Below are 17,061 nucleotides of genomic sequence, written 5' to 3' on the forward strand. Positions count from 1 at the left end.
ATGTCCAGGGCTGGTAAATCAAATGCTACTAGTGGATCTGCAGCACTGATTGTGCCACCCACATGAGTAGCCCCAAAGAGATGTCTCAGGCCTGCCACCGCAGTGCCTGCGCGCAGTTTGCTAACTGCCATTTTGACCAGGCCAGTGTACCCACTTGCCAGGCCTTACACTTCCCTTTTCTTACACATAGGACACCCCTATGGTAGGCCCAAGGTGCCCCCCTGGACAGGGTGCAATGTCTGTAAAAGGCAGGACATGTACTGGTGTGTGTACCATATCCTGATAGTGAAATACTGCCAATTTTTGTTTTTCACTATTGAACGGCCATCTTGCCCATAGGACATAATGAGGAATGCTGTGTAACATTTTACAAGCATATCTCCCCATAGGAGTGAGATAGAAAATTGGAGTCTGGTAACCCTGAACTCAGAATTTAATAACACATTTTTTTAGTAAGGATGGTTTTTAAATTCTGTGCTTGAAAATAGCAGTTTTAGAAGGTGGCTATTTTCTTGTTCAACCTTTCTGTGTGCCTCTGCCTGGTTGTGGATTGACTGTCTGGCTTGGAGTGACAGGGGCTGGGGTGGCTCCAGGAGTGTGGGTGAGCCAGCCTGGGCTGAATAGTTTGATCTGCATTTTGAGTAGTGGGAGGAGTAGTACCTGTCCCTGACTAGGGCTGTGCCTGCCTTCCGCAAAAGACTGGCTCCACCTCCTGCGGTGCGTCTGAAGACCCTGGCCAACACTGACGAAGGAAGAAGTTGTGCACTGGCTGAGTGCACCCAGAACTGGTTTGGACTGGGTTCAGGTCCCCTCACACATAGGGAACAAAGACATTTGGGGTATAAATATTTTAGCTGAAGCCCCTGTACCTTAGAGTTCGTGATCAAGAGGAACCTTTGCCAAAGAGGACAGCTTAAGAGACTGAGGAGGAGTACTGCCCTTGCTGTGTGTCTTGGGCTGACCTGCAGTTTGATGTTTCTGCTGAAGGAGAGAACAAGGTACTTTGCTGTGTGCTGTGTCCCCTGTGCTTGCAAAAGGACTTTGCTGTGTGCTGTGTCCTGGAGAGAAAGTCTCCAAGGGCCTGAGAAGTGCTGGCCTCCTGTTGTGGGAACTCAGGAACATCAAAGATCCCCCCATCGTCTCAGCGACGCTGTGTGCATGTGCTTTTTGTAGGCTGAGACTGTTGTGTGGTCCGCTGTACCCGTGTGCCTGAAGCGCAGTATGACCGCACTCATCTCTGCAGCGTAACCATCGTACTGCTGCTAAATCACCGCCACTGGTCCGAGCGGTCATCTGCAAAGAACTCCGAGTGTTTTACCGCCACCGGCTTGAGCCGTGAATTGCCAAGAAGTATTGCGAGCCGTCCCCGCTGCTGGCCCGAGTCATCTGCCCAAGATCGAGAAGCACCCGAGACGGAGCTGCGCTGGGGTCCGATCCGCTGCGAGGCGTCACCTAGCAGCAGGGTGTCAAGTACCAGACTCAGAACTTCAAGCTTCTGCAGGAGCCGATGACTTTTCCTCAATTCCCCTACTCAGCTACCCAAGCACGTACTCACATACATATATGCATAAATACATATACCCGGGCAGCCGAAGGGGGGAAAGGGGAGTGGGAAAGAAAAGAGATACGCCACGTCTTCTTCAACTGGACAGGAATGCTTCTACTCTGGTAAGTTCTCCTGTAAGAGAAAATCTTCATTAACATCTCAATGTGGTAATTACTTTTCTACTTTCTCGTTGCCCCTCCAATAATGTGATTACCTGTCTTTTCTAAGTGGCTGTCTATTCTCTTGTAGATTGCTTCCTAATTAATCTCTGCTACTTAGTGGTTCTGCAGGTCAAAAGAATACTAATTAATTCCAGTCCTACTAGATGTGTCTGTGATACTCAACTCTTTCTATAGGTATATTACTGTGTTTACCTTGCTCAACCTAAGTGCAGTTGTTAATTCTTTTCTTTTATCTTTCTCTTAGTTGGAGAACTCCACTACAGGGGATGTCTGCAGATGCTTCTCTCATGGAAGAAGAGTGCTTCTTTAAGTTGGTAAGTATCTTTATACATATATATATATATATATATCCGCTTCCCTTGCACCAGTGTCTCGCACTCACGAACGGGTGCTGAAAGGCGGGGGGTGCTCCCGCCAAATATTAGCGCTCCAAGTCTCCTTGCTTCCAGAAAAGACACAGCACTCTCGGGGGGGAGTCAGTAGGTTTATTGCGACTGAAACCAGTATATATACATAACAACACCTACTTGATTGTTTCTTGTGAAATTCTTCTAACAATTGCCTTTCTTTGTTTTCGTAGGTAAGTTCTCAATCACCCCTCAAAGGTAATGTGCTGCCTTCTCCGTTTCTTCTTAGAAACCAGGATATTATTGTCTCAGTTCTAGCAATGCTCAGTACCCTACCACTGAACGTTGCAAGGTATGTTGACTTAATTACGAAGCTTCGGAATCCTTCAATCGGACAGTTGTTCAGGACTTGTGGAAACTTCTAGTCAGAACTCTTACTCAGTATTAACATTCCTTCTGACTCAACTGTAATCCGAAAAGACTTAGAGAAATTTGTCTTACCTTCCGCAGCCAAGGAAACGGTATCGCTGAGAACAACTCGAATACTCACAAACTCTGAATTGTCAAAAACGGGAGAACGCCGCTAGAATAATGCGACCGTCTTCCCTCAGAAGGCAGTTGAAGTGCGCAGTTTGCCGCGATTGCAGTCGCAAGCACAGCTGCGCTGAGGAGGAGGAAGAAACACTGGACCGGCAACCTCCTTGTTACCATCGGCGGCCATCTTGAAATTCCGCATTGCGTGAATCTGTTGCTTTGCCACAGAACGGGGAAACCAATGATGGGGCAAGTTCCTGCTTGATCTAAAGCGGCGAACCTTATGAATTTTGCAACTAATGGGAGGAATACCTAGGTGATGCAATGCCTTACGCTGACTGACCCTGACACAGGGATTCTAGCTGAATTGTGCTTTTGACATTTTTGGTTAATTACACCGAGGAATACAGAACCTACAAGTTATTTGTAATAACATCTTGAAAAGTCACTTAACTGAATACGCATATGTTGGATTTTTGTTGTTTTGATCTTGTCAAAGTTTAGATAAAGAAACCTTTATTTTACTAAACTGGTGTGGTGTCCATTTGTGGTGTTATCACTGTGTTACTGTGAGTGTTGGTACAAATACTTTACACATTGCCTTGGAGAGAAGCTTGTCTGCTCGGGCCAAGCTACCAAGGGGGTGAGCAGGGGTTATCTACAGTGTGATTCCCCCTTACCCCGACTAGAAGCAAGGGTCCCTATTTGGGCCAAAGGTACCTACTACCTCTGCCAACTAGAGACACCCATTTTTAACACTATTGGTTTACTGTTATTCCCTATTCACAATAGGCGACCTTCAGGTTAGGCCTCGCTAGCGGTCTTAGTCTTAGGAGGCTCACTCCTACTCTTTCAAAGTCAAACGTGTTGCAGTGCTTACCATGCTACAAAGCAGAACAAGTTCCCCCTTGGGCCTTGGGCCCTGTGGATCAGTCTTTCCCGCTCCCGCTGGGGTTGTTGGACCCAACAGTACAGGACAGCAGCATCAAGTGCACAATTCAGGTATCCAGTTTTGAATATTACCATAAGATCAAATTATCATCATTGAACCGCTTGTACAAAATTAGACCACTGTTGTAATTTGAGTATGTGTAAATATAATTGGTCTTGAATTTGGCCGCAAACAAATTTGCATCAATGGAGTAGCTGCTTAGCTCATGGATGTTCCGTTAATTTGTAAGAAAGGCAACTGTTGCTTTTTTAAAATAACAATATATTTAGGAAGATTTTCAAGTACGCAGCCATAAAAAAAATGATCCTTTAAATGGTGGATCTGTTATGTTTTTATAAACTTTTGGCAACAAATACATTTGAGCAGATCTATGACAAGTTTGTAGTGATTGTTATTCTACTTTTGGTCAAATCTTAGAAAACATACCTCAAAGACGCAACCAATTTACCATTAGAATAAAAAAAAAAGAAAGATAAAATTTGTAAAGAAATAAAAGTGCCTTATTTATTTAATTCAAAATATCTGATGGAATAATTAGAAAAGATCAACCCACATGTCTTTTTTCTTCATGTTATTTCTGAAATGGCAACAGTTTTTGTGGAAACAACAGATGTGCCTATGCCAAATTTGAGGTTTAAGACCTCACATAGTTTTAAAATGTTGTGTAAAATTGTTATTACTTTCATCATTGTCCTGATATCTCTCAGATGTTTCTAAGCTCAGTTCATTTTTGTTTTTTTTATTCAGTGGCTAGAAGGACATAGGGTTGACAACAAAATGGTATTGATTTTCTCACCTTTTTCCGAATACAGCTTCTTTACAGAATTCCCAGTCTGAGGATGAGGCGATGAAGACTTTTAGGCTCCCACACTCCAGCCACGTTCCTAGTACTGGATACAGAAGTGTTCTCAATGGCTCATCCAGTGGTATGCTTCCGTACTTGCTCTATAGTATTGTGTCACATATATATTACATAAAATGCTGTATTAGTTTCTGAACATGAAACAAAATGATAAGAGAATATTTAAGCATATTGTTTTTTTCTGTTACCGGAATTTCCTGACAAAAAGTAACAAGGGCCCCCTGACATTAGTGAATAATAATTCCTAGGGCAGGGTACTATACAAGTAAAATATATATCCCTAGGCAATATGATAAAGACGTATTTAATCTTACAATATAAATGACTATATAGTGCAATTTTGATTTCAAGTAAACTGAGTGCAACACTTATAGAAACCACAAACTTATCAAGGTTTAAAAACATTCATTTAATGACAAATTAATAACATATAAAAAACATGTAGTGATGCACTTTTGAAATTATAAAAAATTATAAAAACATTAAAACATCTTATTACTCTTTTTTATCGAAAAACACAATAACAAGAATAGACATTTCTTTGTGGCAGACAGGTTGAATCTTTTCTTGATAAGTTTGTTTCCATAAGTGTTGCACTCAGTTTACTTGAAATCAAAATTGCACTATATAGGCACTTATATTGTAAGATTAAATACGTCTTTATCATACCACCGGAATTACCTTAGCCACGCCTGGTTCTTCATACAGCATTGTGTGCACTTTCCCTTTTTAGGTCCAGCCTTTCAGACAGCGCCCATGCATTATTTTTGGAGGCAATCTTTTTTTTTTTATCTAAAAAGAGGCTTTTAGCCCGGCCAATACTTACCATTGGTACTCTTCATTATCACTTTCTTTTTCTTGCTGCTCATTGGACACCGCATGCAGACATGGGTGCAGACTTCATTTCCTCTTTGTGGGTTCTCTGCTCCATGGAGCATGGACCAAGTACTGATTAATGGCTTTATTGGTGTCCTTTCACTTCTTACGCCCAGATGGAGGAACTTTTTTTGTTGCTTCTCATGTTTCTTGGGTTTTTCTTTGTTGCTTGTTGACTCTTCGCTCCCGGGGCCCTCTCTCCTGTGTTGTTGCTACCGTCCTTCCTGCTCCTCCTTCTCTCTTGCTTGTTTTAGTTACAGACTTTACTCTCCTTCAATGGTCGGCGGGTCTGTAAGGAGCTTAAATACACCAGAATAGATAAGCAGTTGCTGTTGTCAGTGGTGCTCTTAAGCTCTGATATTGGCCGCTTTCTTGATCGTCGGCAATAGGTGATCATTCGGACCCTGGCGTAGCGTTCTTATCTTTCTTTTGTTCGCAAACGTACGTCTGATATGGTGTGTAGTAAATTATACAGTTGACAACTTCCATCCCACCCCATTCACCCGTTAACAGAGTTGCTTATTCCCCTCCCACACTTTTGTTGTTCCTGTTGCTTATTCCATGTCCCCCCATACCGCCACAAGGAAACAAAAAGCTCTATGATGTGGCCAGCACTGGCCGCTTCATAGCGTGTTTTTTTTTAAACAACTTTAAGCTATGCTGCACTGAAGCAATTTCGGAAGTTCATGTAAAAAATATACAGATCATGTGTCTGTTGTGACTATTTGCAGACAATTGAAAATCATTCTGCCCTTCTACAAATCCCGCATTAAGAGCCACCTTTGAATCTGACACCATATGACTACCTGCATACACCTGTCATCATGTATTAATAAAGATGTGTAACAATGTACCATGAAAAGTAAAACTCCCAATAAAGAAATAAAAAAAATAAAAAAAGAGCCACTTTTGAATTAGGTTTTATATGTAAATCATGATGTCAGTATGTTTTTTCTCCACAGTCGTTTATCTCCCAGGTACGACTCTGGTAATTTGATTATTTTCATTCTTTAATCGGACTAGTATAGAATGTTTCCCATGCTCTGCAAATGAACGACAAGAACCCATTTGATTTTTGCATACCCCTTCAAATATGAGAACAAAAGCTTGTTTTTATTTGTACATTAATAATAACTTGCTGCCAGAGCCCAAGTGCTGCTACAGTCTTGCAGGTTCATAGCACCATAAATAGCAAACAGTGCCCTCCTAAGTTGGATAAGTTGTATCAACCTTTTCCTGATTAAAGGCTAAAGCAGTCAACCACATTTTAAACCTCTGAGCAGCGACAGCTCTTCCGCTAAGGTGGAGGAGCGCCACCACACTGCTCTTTGAGGAGTGCATATGAAATTAAAACGATAATAACACAATGGTATTATTTTATTTTTCCATACTGAGGCAGTTTTACAGGGCGGGGTAGGGCTGGGCTGTAGTCTCAGGCAGCAGGGGAGGAGTGGTTGGTTCACTTAAGTGTGCATGGCTGTTTGGCTGGTCATCTTGGGCCGGCCAAACAGTCGTGTACTAGCATGTTCTCCACCTGACTGTATTGGTCTCAAAAATGGAAGTGCAAAATCTTCAGCAGGCAAGACATCAGGCTGTAACTGAGGAGGGCTTGACAGGCCATTGGATGCAGTTCAAGTGAAGCTGTTGTTATTTGGCGGGAAAATTCAGAGCAGAAGAAATTGAATTTCACTCCCAGAAAAGGTCCTTCACCAACCGGGTACTTTTGATGCCTTCTCCTAGTCAAGATGTCTACATTTATCCATGACCACTTGTTAGGAGCTTGGAATCCTTCAGCGAGGCAAGTGTGCAGGTTGCAGCAGAAGAGGACTAACTCAACAAGGCCAGACACCTTTCTCTCAATATCTACTGAATCGGATTTGCTGCTGTAGAAGCTTTAAGTGGGAGAAATCTGAATTTTTAGCCTAGCGGCAACACACCTCAGTTGGTTCGGCTATGCTGAGAAGAGTAATGTAACATATGGTGAACCTGTTATAATGGCTATTAGCCCACCTCTTGGTCTTTCCTTTGCACTCCTTGCGTTCCACACTATGTTTCATTTGGTGGCACAATCATGATGTGATTATATATTCCTAAACAATTTTTCCCTCCCTTCACTGCTGTTTGTTTCCTGGTTACTGTGAGTGAGCTTTTCAGATCACTGAACATGATTAGGTTAGTTGCTGCTGTTATAACCATTAGACCAGATTCTCCCATTGTTATGCAGTCTGGTTTCTTTTGATTAGTATGTAGGATAATTGAAGTGATTATTAGGCGATTTTAGAAAGGAAGCGTTTATGTACTGTAATAGGCAATTTAATCTATTTGTCATAGAGTTGTTATACTTCAATACCTTATTGTACTTTGTCTAGCATTTTGCACTTTATCTTTGCTTGTTTTGCACTGCTGATCACTTTTGTAATTCATTTGTTAGCAACAGTGATGTACAAAATTGCTGTGTTCACTGTTTAGCACTTTAGTAATTCACCTGTTAATGTCGGATGAACAAAATGTCAGTTTTCCTGATTTTCAAATAGTCATTTGGGCTAACATACAGCCCTGCCTTACTGACATCTTAAGCAGAGTTGTTTAATTTTGCATTCAGAGGATATGTTCAAGAATTTAAGTGAAGGTTTTGTGGAAAGGATAAGTTTGTCTATAAAAGGTTCTGGTTCAGTCAAAACAAATGGTTTATAAAAAATCCACAGCCACAAAATAAAGCCTGCCTAGATAATGGGCACAGGATCATCCTACTATGCACCACTGCCAAATACATTTGCATGACCAATAGTATTTTGTTAGCTTCTGTCCACTGTTGCCGTTCATCAAGAATGATCTTGGAAAACAATTTCATTGAGCGAGACAAAGCATAGTAAGTAGTTGATAATCATCTAAGTTTTTGAGGTACCCCTTTTAAAAATTAGAACTCAGACGGCACCCTCCCATACTTCTGGAATGTGAATTTCGTCAAGTGTAGTATTGAACAAAGGGAGCGGAAGATAAACCCACCACTGAGGACCCTTCCTTGAATGTTGATAGACAGGCCATCTGCTGCCTTAACATTGGAACCTTTAGCTGTCTTAATGGGGTAATCCACTTGTCTGGGCATGACTATCATTTTAATGTTTGTAAAGGAGATGGTTTCTGGCTATAGAATAAAACAGTAACATTTCTGTGAATTAGACATGCAGTTAATCCAAGTTTCATTAATAATCTTGGAACTACCTTCTTGGTGTTTATCCAAAACGCCTATGTATACAAGTTTACCACAAAGTCACGTCTTATAAATCCACAGCAACTGACATTGGTTCCTAATTCTTCAGATGCACAAATCGTTAGTTAAGTTTTGTCAAATGTTTAAATGCTATCTTTGATTTTCATATGGTTTAAAATCTGCATAATCTGGAACGCCCTTAGATGAATTTGCCCCGTCTGCACATCCACATTGTCCAAATTGTTATAGTGTTGTTTTCTCAACCACACAGGAACTTTTTGTCCTTGTATAGAAAGATACAACTCTTTAACCAAGGAATGATAAACATCCTCAATTTCAAGTGGTACTAGGGATGGATCAGTATATTTCTTTTAAACAGTATTAACATTTGAATGTTGACTAACTCTAATGATCAGGTAAAAGAGATATTTGAGGGGATACATTTTGTTATTTTCTAATCTTAGGCAGTCTCTTATTATATTTTGGGTTAAAGGCACTGTGTTGTAATCTGTACAGGATGACACTTGTAGCCATGTTGTAGGTTTCAAAGCCTTCTTTATTAGTTCCAGTTCCAGATCACTTCAGACAAGGTTCAGCCACGTACCAGCTTCATCATTAGCCTATTTTAGGCCCTTGTTACAGCCTCTATGTCAGCCCATGTAACAGCCCCACCAGGAGCAGCCTGCCTAGCTGCTCAGCCCATCTCCAACTGTCATCACTCACCCACACAGGCACCCAGGCATTCCATTCATCACAGTCACACCAACATTCCGTTACCATCTCTCACTCTGGCTGAGCAGCTAGGAAGACCTAGGCTAATTACAATTAAGTAAAACTCAGGATATAACACACTGTGTCCCTTCGCCAAATTGAAAACCACAAATGGATCGGGTCAGTCTGATTATATCCATAATGTAGGGTAAGCCCAGCTCCATATGTAATATGTAGTGTGAGGTAAACTGCGGGAGAGAGACCAGTGATTTAAAAAGTTTATTCTCAATGGATTGTAATGAATCAACATGAGCCATACCCCAAACACCCGCCCCGTAAGTAGCCACAGACTTAGGGGGAGCCATTAGTATGGCGGGTAGACAAAGTCCGCCCGCCATACCCCTGGGAATCGGGACCGCCCGCAATGCCAGCAGCGGTCCCGCACCCTCTATTAGGATGCACCCGCCACACTGGCGGGCGCATCGCGCATTTGAAACATTGCGGCGGGCGGTGCTAAAAAGCACCGCCTGCCGCAATGCCACAAAGGCAGGTTGTGCCTTTCAATGCACAACGTGACAGGCACCGCGCGGTGCCTGCCACGTTATACATTGAAATGCAGGGGGGTACCATAGGTACCCCCCATGTGCACCCCCCAGAGTCCCTGGGGGCCCGCAACGGACACCCGCCAATAAACTCCCCCTGCCTTTCCGTGACAGCAATGCTGCCACGGAAAGGCATGTTTCCGCCCCCATTATAATATGGGTGGCGGTGTCTACCATATTGAACCCTTTTCCACAAAGCAGCAGACGGTCTTTCCGTCCACCGCGGACCCCCCAGCCATCGTAATATGGCGCGGGTCCTTGCTGCATGGATGGCGGATCGCCCCCACCGCGCCGGCGGTGACTACCGCCGGCGCGGCGGGGCGATCCACCCGCCATCCTAATGAGGCCCATTGTTTTCGTGTGATAGATTACAAAACGATTAGTTGGCTAAAATATGTCAAAGTAGAGCTCACCGCGATGGGGTTGAAAGATTTATTCAAGGACCCAATAGCCTGTAGGCTGCTATCAAGACAAAGGCTGGTCACTCGGCCCTGGTGTCGGCTATTCAGCGTCGGTGGCGGAATGGCTTGTCGGAGCCACAGACCTCCATCTCTTGCCAGTATGTGGTATTGGCGACGGGCATACTCAAAGCGGTTACGTGTTTATATTGGCGGATGACGACGGAAAGACTGACCCCTCTTGACAGGTTAAAGCAGCGCTGGGAGGAGGATCTTGAACGGGTTATTCCTGACAGAGTGTGGGCCGAATTGCTAGAGCGCCCTTGGAAATGTTCTCGGAATGCTCGTTTTCAGCAGATTCAATTCTTTATTTTGCACCGGGCTTATCTTACCCCAGCCAAGATTCAGAGTTATTTCCATACTCTCACGGCGCCCTGCCCCCGCTGTCGGGTGCCGATCTCTGCCACATGCTTTGGGGTTGCCCTCAGATTAGGGACTACTGGCGGGGGGTGTGGACATTACTATGCACTATTACGGACAGGGAGATTGACTTTGGTATCAGCCCGAGCTTACTGCATTGGTTTCCCCACACCTCCAAGAATAAACTGACTAGTAAATTTATTGACCTAGGGTTGGTATTAGCCAAGCGGGAAATAACTGCTAACTGGAAGCTGCAACGAGGACCACGTTTGCAGAAGTGGAGGGCAGAGTTCACTCGGTGGGCGGACTGCGAGGCGGTCCTTCGAACGCAGTCGGCTACCCGGGCTCATAGTGATAAGGCGTTGGAGTCGGCCCGAGCTTGGGGTGTATTGGTGGAACTCTTGAAAGTTGCTGACCCTGTAGGGGGTGGGGCCTCTGATGAAGAGATCGGGCAGGCCCCGGCCTCCCCCGCATCTGATTAGGGAAGAGCTTTGGGATTAGGAAATAGCACAACTGGGTGGTCGGTGGTCCTGGGTTGGGAAGGTCAGGGATGTAGAGTCCAAGACTTGAGTGTCTTGTCATGTATCCTGTCAAGCAGTCATGCCGGTGGGGGGGGGTGGGTGTAGGGGGGGTGGTCGGGGGGAGGGTTGTAGCATGGGGTAGTTGTTTGAATCTTGTTTGGTTGCTCCAATTACACGGGGGTACCTCCTGCATGGGGACTCCGCGTTCTGCGAGTATATGGTATGCCTACGGGTGGACGCCGGGTGGCGGGCTTCTACGGATTATCCTGCAAGGTTGCTGGGGGGGCAACGCTTTACACCATATATTGCGGACTCATAAATGGGACGTTTATGTGATGGGAGTTGTATATTGACATGCCCAGGCAAGGGATAGTTGTTTATTGTACTGCTTTTTGAGTGTTTAAATGCAAATAAAAATATTTACCAAAAAAAAGAAAAAAAATCAAGACAAAGGCTGGTGGACATATTTACGCTGAAGGCTCAGTACACACGAAGGGAGAAGAACTACAGAAAAAGGTCAGTCCTTGCATATCAACTCCTATGTTAGAGGGAGGATATTTTTACTTAGAGGAGGTCTCAATACTGCAACACAAATTTATACTATTGCGGTTTCGCTTAAACCTGATACCTCTGATATTAGGGTTCCCAGCAAAAAGGGTATTAAGTATAGAAATCACCTTATTTGTTTCTTTGATTTTCCAGTAATTTTCTAAGTTAATAAAAGCAACAATCAAAGAGTTCGGTTCATGTTTTATGTGTTTTCATTGATGTGAATTACGTTAATGGGGTGTTGAGGTAACAAGTGCTTCTGTTTCACGCCCATTAGACGATAGATTAGGTGCATGAGTCACATAAAAGTGTTTTTCTTGCCCTGCTCTTTGTTCTTATCAGCAGAGTTTAAGGGTCGATTCTATTGTTATTTGTTTCTTCTTAGTGTGAATAAGGTGGGTTTGAGGAGTGTTAATCTCCTCTGCCTCTGTTTTTACTCGCATTCGATGTGGCTGAGAGATTTGAACGGTTAGCCAGAGCCTGTTTCTCAGGGAAAGAATGTAGCTCATTGCAACAAACTAATATTTATTATGTGCTATTCTCCTACAAATACGGAGTATAAATTATCATTATAATTATGAATAACTCAGCATACAAGATAGAGGAAAGGGTGAATGATGCACCCCAATATATTTCATCCCTCATATTTAACCAATTAGTCTAACCCCTAGCTTTATTACGTTTAGCTGATTGAACAACTGATTAATTTAGAATATATTTATCGAGTCATGTGAAGCTCCTCAACCATTACTCAATTAGGCCGAAATCAGAGCCCTGTCTTTCAGCATTCCTCTAGCAATGAGTTCCTCTGCCTAGCCATGCGGCAGCCACAAGTATCTTATATACATTTATTATATATTGTAGCCCATGGAGCGAGGGGAATCTTTTCTAATTGATTCCATTCTGATTCACAAGGACTCATTAATAAAGGGAGGATTGCAACTTCTGATTTCTTTGTGTTGTAGCGCAAGATGGAAGCATTTAAAATATTGGGTTTGTAGTGTTGTGCGTTGAACTAACATACACCATCTTAAACAGATGTTTTGCAGCTAAATCTGCATTTGGAAGATGAGGAAGTCCGATCATTCCTCATGCCTCGCTCAAGCCGCTCTCCTCGGACTGGATATAGGGATATACACAATGGCTCTTCTGGTAGTTCTTGTTCCTCTACATTATTTTTCTGGATTTAGGAAGGGTTCATTTTCACTTAGGGATTGTCACTTACTCACACAACAGCTCCTGACTCCAAAATGCAATGAATAATGTGCATATGTAAAATACTACCCTATTACAAATGTACCTTCTTTGGAAAAACTGTTGAAAGAAATTGTTTCACTTCCTTTGAACACATTAATGGCTGATTGTATTCTTTTGGTCCTTGGCAGTCTGGATTCGTGTAATTTACAGCACTGACTATGTGACCCAGTAAGTGCTCTACGGCCCTTACCTCATTTTGAAAGTCGCACGGTCTCTTGTTTGTTACTGCTAAATTTCTTAGTAGTGTATGATTTGCTTGTGGCAACCCAAGCTGTTAATGTGTTCTGTACTGAGCGTTCGTCTCCACACTGCGAAAGCCTTTCAGGAGGTGTCATTCTAAGTCCAGTCGTGGTGGACATTCTTCTGGAAAAAAAATGTTTTCTGCTCATGCAGATTGGTTAATTTGTCTTGACAGGTCCACTCTAAGTTGTCGGGTAGTGCACAAATTGGTGTAAGTGGCTTTGACGATATAGCATGTGTACCGTCATAATGTAGCTTTTTTTGCTCACTGCTATTTATAGTGCAACAACCACATACTATTTGAAGTTTACCTTGCTAGCACTACATTTCCCAAGAGCCTCTGAATTCTGCCTATAAATGGCAATCCCACTCAACAACACAACTTGGCCAACAGCATTTCCTGGAACATCAAGCAGGAAGGTGCTCGTTTGATTTTCCAGATCCTATGGGCAACAGAGCGCATCTAGTGGTCCATAAGAGCCCTTGAGTCTTTTTGATACGTCATTAACGCTGGAACCCAATTCCAGTGATGTATAGGCCTGTGAAATTTTCTTTTGACCTGTTCAAAAACAAATCTCTTTCAGACTTGAGTGTCACTCAACAGTTGTTTTCCACAAGGTGTTTCTGTTAAGCTTGTAAAAGCACCGCACAACTTTCAGTGGTGCATCCTCCTTGCCCCCTAACTTGATGAAACTTTGTAAGCAGCTTGTTAGAGAGAGTTGCTAATGTATGACTCTCATACTGGTGCACAAAGCATATTATAGTAAAACACCATCCTTACTAAAATGCATTCATCAATTTACACTTTCCAACACGATCAGATGGACCATCAATATCGATTGTGGTACAATTTAGGCACAAAACTTGTGAAGACCACTCTGTGCTGTATGAGTCCGATTGTTGTGGTGTTTTGTAATAGTAAGTACGTTTGTTAATAAGTACGTTTACTTGCATTTGTCGAATGCATCCATTCATTACACTTTTCACATTCACTCACACACATCACATTTTCATACATTACAAGGAATTTACAAATGTTTCATCCTTGAGATTGACTCTTTTTCTTGAAGAAAGTTCCATGTTCAAGATGGCTGCCTATCAGTTGAACATGTCAAATGCATGGGCTCCTACTATAAACCCTGATCTAATAGAGACTTCTAGCCCCAGATTCCTTACCTTAGAATTATCCACAGGCATCAGACTGGATCCGGAAGTTTATGAGCAGTACCCCTGAGTGATGGTAGGTGGCGTCTTTCGGTTCCACGTCAGCGTTGTCCACGATAGAAGTGACATGCGTGGTAGCTTTATAGGTGCCACCCTGGTGAGCTGACAGTTCTTTTCTTTCTGCACCAGACAGTGTTGATCCGTCAGAACTACATTTTTTGACTGTCTTTTTCAGATATTTTGTCGGCTTTTTCTGCAAGATCTTCTCTTTTGGTGTGAGGATGTCACCTAAAAAACCAGCTAGTTTCAAATTATGTCGTGCCTGTCACATATACATATCTGTCGTGTGCTTATGGTGCTTGGAGCAGGATTACAACTGCAAGACCTGTGAGGACTGCTGCGCCATGCATGAGAAGAAACTATGAGAGCGACCCCTCAAGCTCCTCGCCGGCCGATGTCAGATGACCTCACAACGATCGTACAAAAGGTTCTGGGATAATTCGCAGTGCCGCACCCAGTGATCATCGTCACAGTCAAAGTTATCGGGTAAGTCCCACAAGCATAAGAACTCAAAGACGTCGAAGAGGTCTTTGACTTCGCCTTGCCTGTAGAAGTCTTCCGAAGAGGCATGGGAGCATCGTTACTCCAGGCCTCCTGCATTGGCGGGGCCCAAGTCAGTGTTCCGTGACTTTCCCATAGCTGGAGCGACCCCTGCCAAGCTTAAAGAATTTTATGATGCCATGCACTTCATATTTGGGCGGCCCTGCCCATCTGGAGCACCTTCGGGCCCCAACAGTTCGGGAGAGGTCCCCACTGGATCCTTGCTGGCAGGTTCGCCCTCTAGACTAGTCGGGCCCCATAGGTCCCTTCTTGGATCCAGAGCAGAGCCGGCTGCTAGACCAAGACCTTCCTCGGTGTCTGCTCCAGTGCTAACGCGACACCGAGTTGGATAGGCCCCGTCCGATGCCAGTTCTGGCGCCAACCAGGACCATGCTCTCCAGATCGAAGCCAGTGCCTTTTACTTTTGACATGCGTGGAGAGGGAGACAAATGGGAGGGGTCTGATGACCATTATGGATACCAGCATCCCTTAGAAGAGAATGTCTTGACAGAGGTGCTTTAGCTGGGAGTCGCCCCCTTTGAACTTTAACTCCTGTTTAAAAGCCTTCACCGACATCCTACTCAGGACCTGGTCCATGTCCTGTACAGGGGCTCCTATGCATAAAACAGTTGCCTGCAGCCATCTCCCCACTCCATACCCAGCACCTGACCCTGGAGACCATAGTGGACCAAGCATTGACTTCTAGGATCAACCCCGGCGCACTCCCTTTGGCAAGAGAATGTTCTCTTCTGCCAACCTTGCACTGTGGTTGGTGAACATTGCATGTCTTTTGGACTGCTATTTCCATACGATCTGGGATTCGGTTGCGCAAGCACTACCTATGGTTTTGTAGGAGGCCTGAGCCATACTATCCCAAGCTTTTGCGGACGGGAGAGACAAAGCAAAGTTCCCCATACGGTATGGAATGGACACAGCCAAATTGTATCGTCAGTGGCCCTGTGGCGCCACACCTGGCTAAAAACAACAGTGTTTTGAGGGGATAGCTAGGCCTCGCTTATGGACATGCCCTTTGATGGCTCTTGTCTTTTTGGAAAGAAAGCGGACTCAGCACTGGAGCTCATTAAGGGCGGCAGAGCTACAGCCAGGTCCTTCGGTTTGTCTATGGCCACTTGTCACCCCCAGTTCACCTTCCGTCCCTTTTGTGGCCACAGAAGTGGTCTCCAAGCATGCCCATAGCCTCCTAGCCACTACGGCCAACAGGCTTTCCAGTCTTTTTGAGGACATGGGTCCATTGGCGATGTGGGACAGAAGTCAGAGGTCGGGTCAGTCCACCACCAACCCCAGCAGCCACACCCTCCAAACCCCTTTAGTTTGCCCTCCGACCATTATGCACATCCAGTAGGGGGCAGGGAACGTCATCATCTGCACCACTGATGGTTATTAACGTCAAACCGTTGGGTTTTGCCAATCGACCTAAGGGGCTACTTCCTACCCTACGTGACTACCCATGCCACCCAACTTACAACTGGCTGACGGAAGACCACCTCTACTTGCTCCTTCAGGAAGTGCTGGCTGTCTTGGCCAAGAGAGCCATAGAGAGGGAGCCAGCATCAAAAGTAGGTCATGGTTGCTATTTCTGCTACTTTTTGGTAGCCAAGAAGGACGTAGGAACTTGTCCTATCCTAGACCTGCACTTTCTCAATCACTTCCGGAAAAAGGAAAGATTCAAGATACTCACGCTTGTGCAGGTTCTGCATGCCCTGGACCTAGGGGACTGGATGGCGTTGGACTTGCATCATGCATATTTCCATATCTCTGCCCTCACTGCCCATAGACGTTACCTGTGGTTCACGGTGGGCCAAGAGCACTTTCAGTTTGCTGTGCTCCCCTTCGACCTTACCAGCACCCCTTGGGTGTTCACGAAAGTAATGGTGGTGGCTAAAATGGAAGTAAAGATTTTATAGTCGGTGTTTAAAAATGATATGGGGTGATATGCACCGCAGCTAGAGGGTTTTTTACCCGGTTTTAAAATCAGGACTACTGTAGCATCATTCTATGATGCAGGTGGACTGGATCCTTCCAAAAATATTGTATTAAATAGTCTAGTTAGTGTTGGGATTATACTCTC

General features: G+C 44.1%; 1 protein-coding gene across 3 annotated transcripts in view; it reads left to right on the forward strand.

Annotated features, from left to right (window-relative positions):
* LOC146809839 (uncharacterized) overlaps positions 1–17,061 on the forward strand; it is a 226,834-nt gene that overhangs the window by 72,572 nt on the left and 137,201 nt on the right. For all 3 annotated transcript variants that reach the window (XM_085616701.1, XM_085616702.1, XM_085616700.1), the window contains exon 3: positions 4,374–4,487. In XM_085616701.1, coding sequence (XP_085472827.1) covers positions 4,374–4,487 — 114 coding nt within the window. The remainder of the gene's footprint in view (positions 1–4,373; positions 4,488–17,061) is intronic.

Source organism: Triturus cristatus, chromosome 7 (assembly GCF_964204655.1).
Source record: "Triturus cristatus chromosome 7, aTriCri1.1, whole genome shotgun sequence".
Taxonomy (NCBI): Eukaryota; Metazoa; Chordata; class Amphibia; order Caudata; family Salamandridae; genus Triturus; species Triturus cristatus.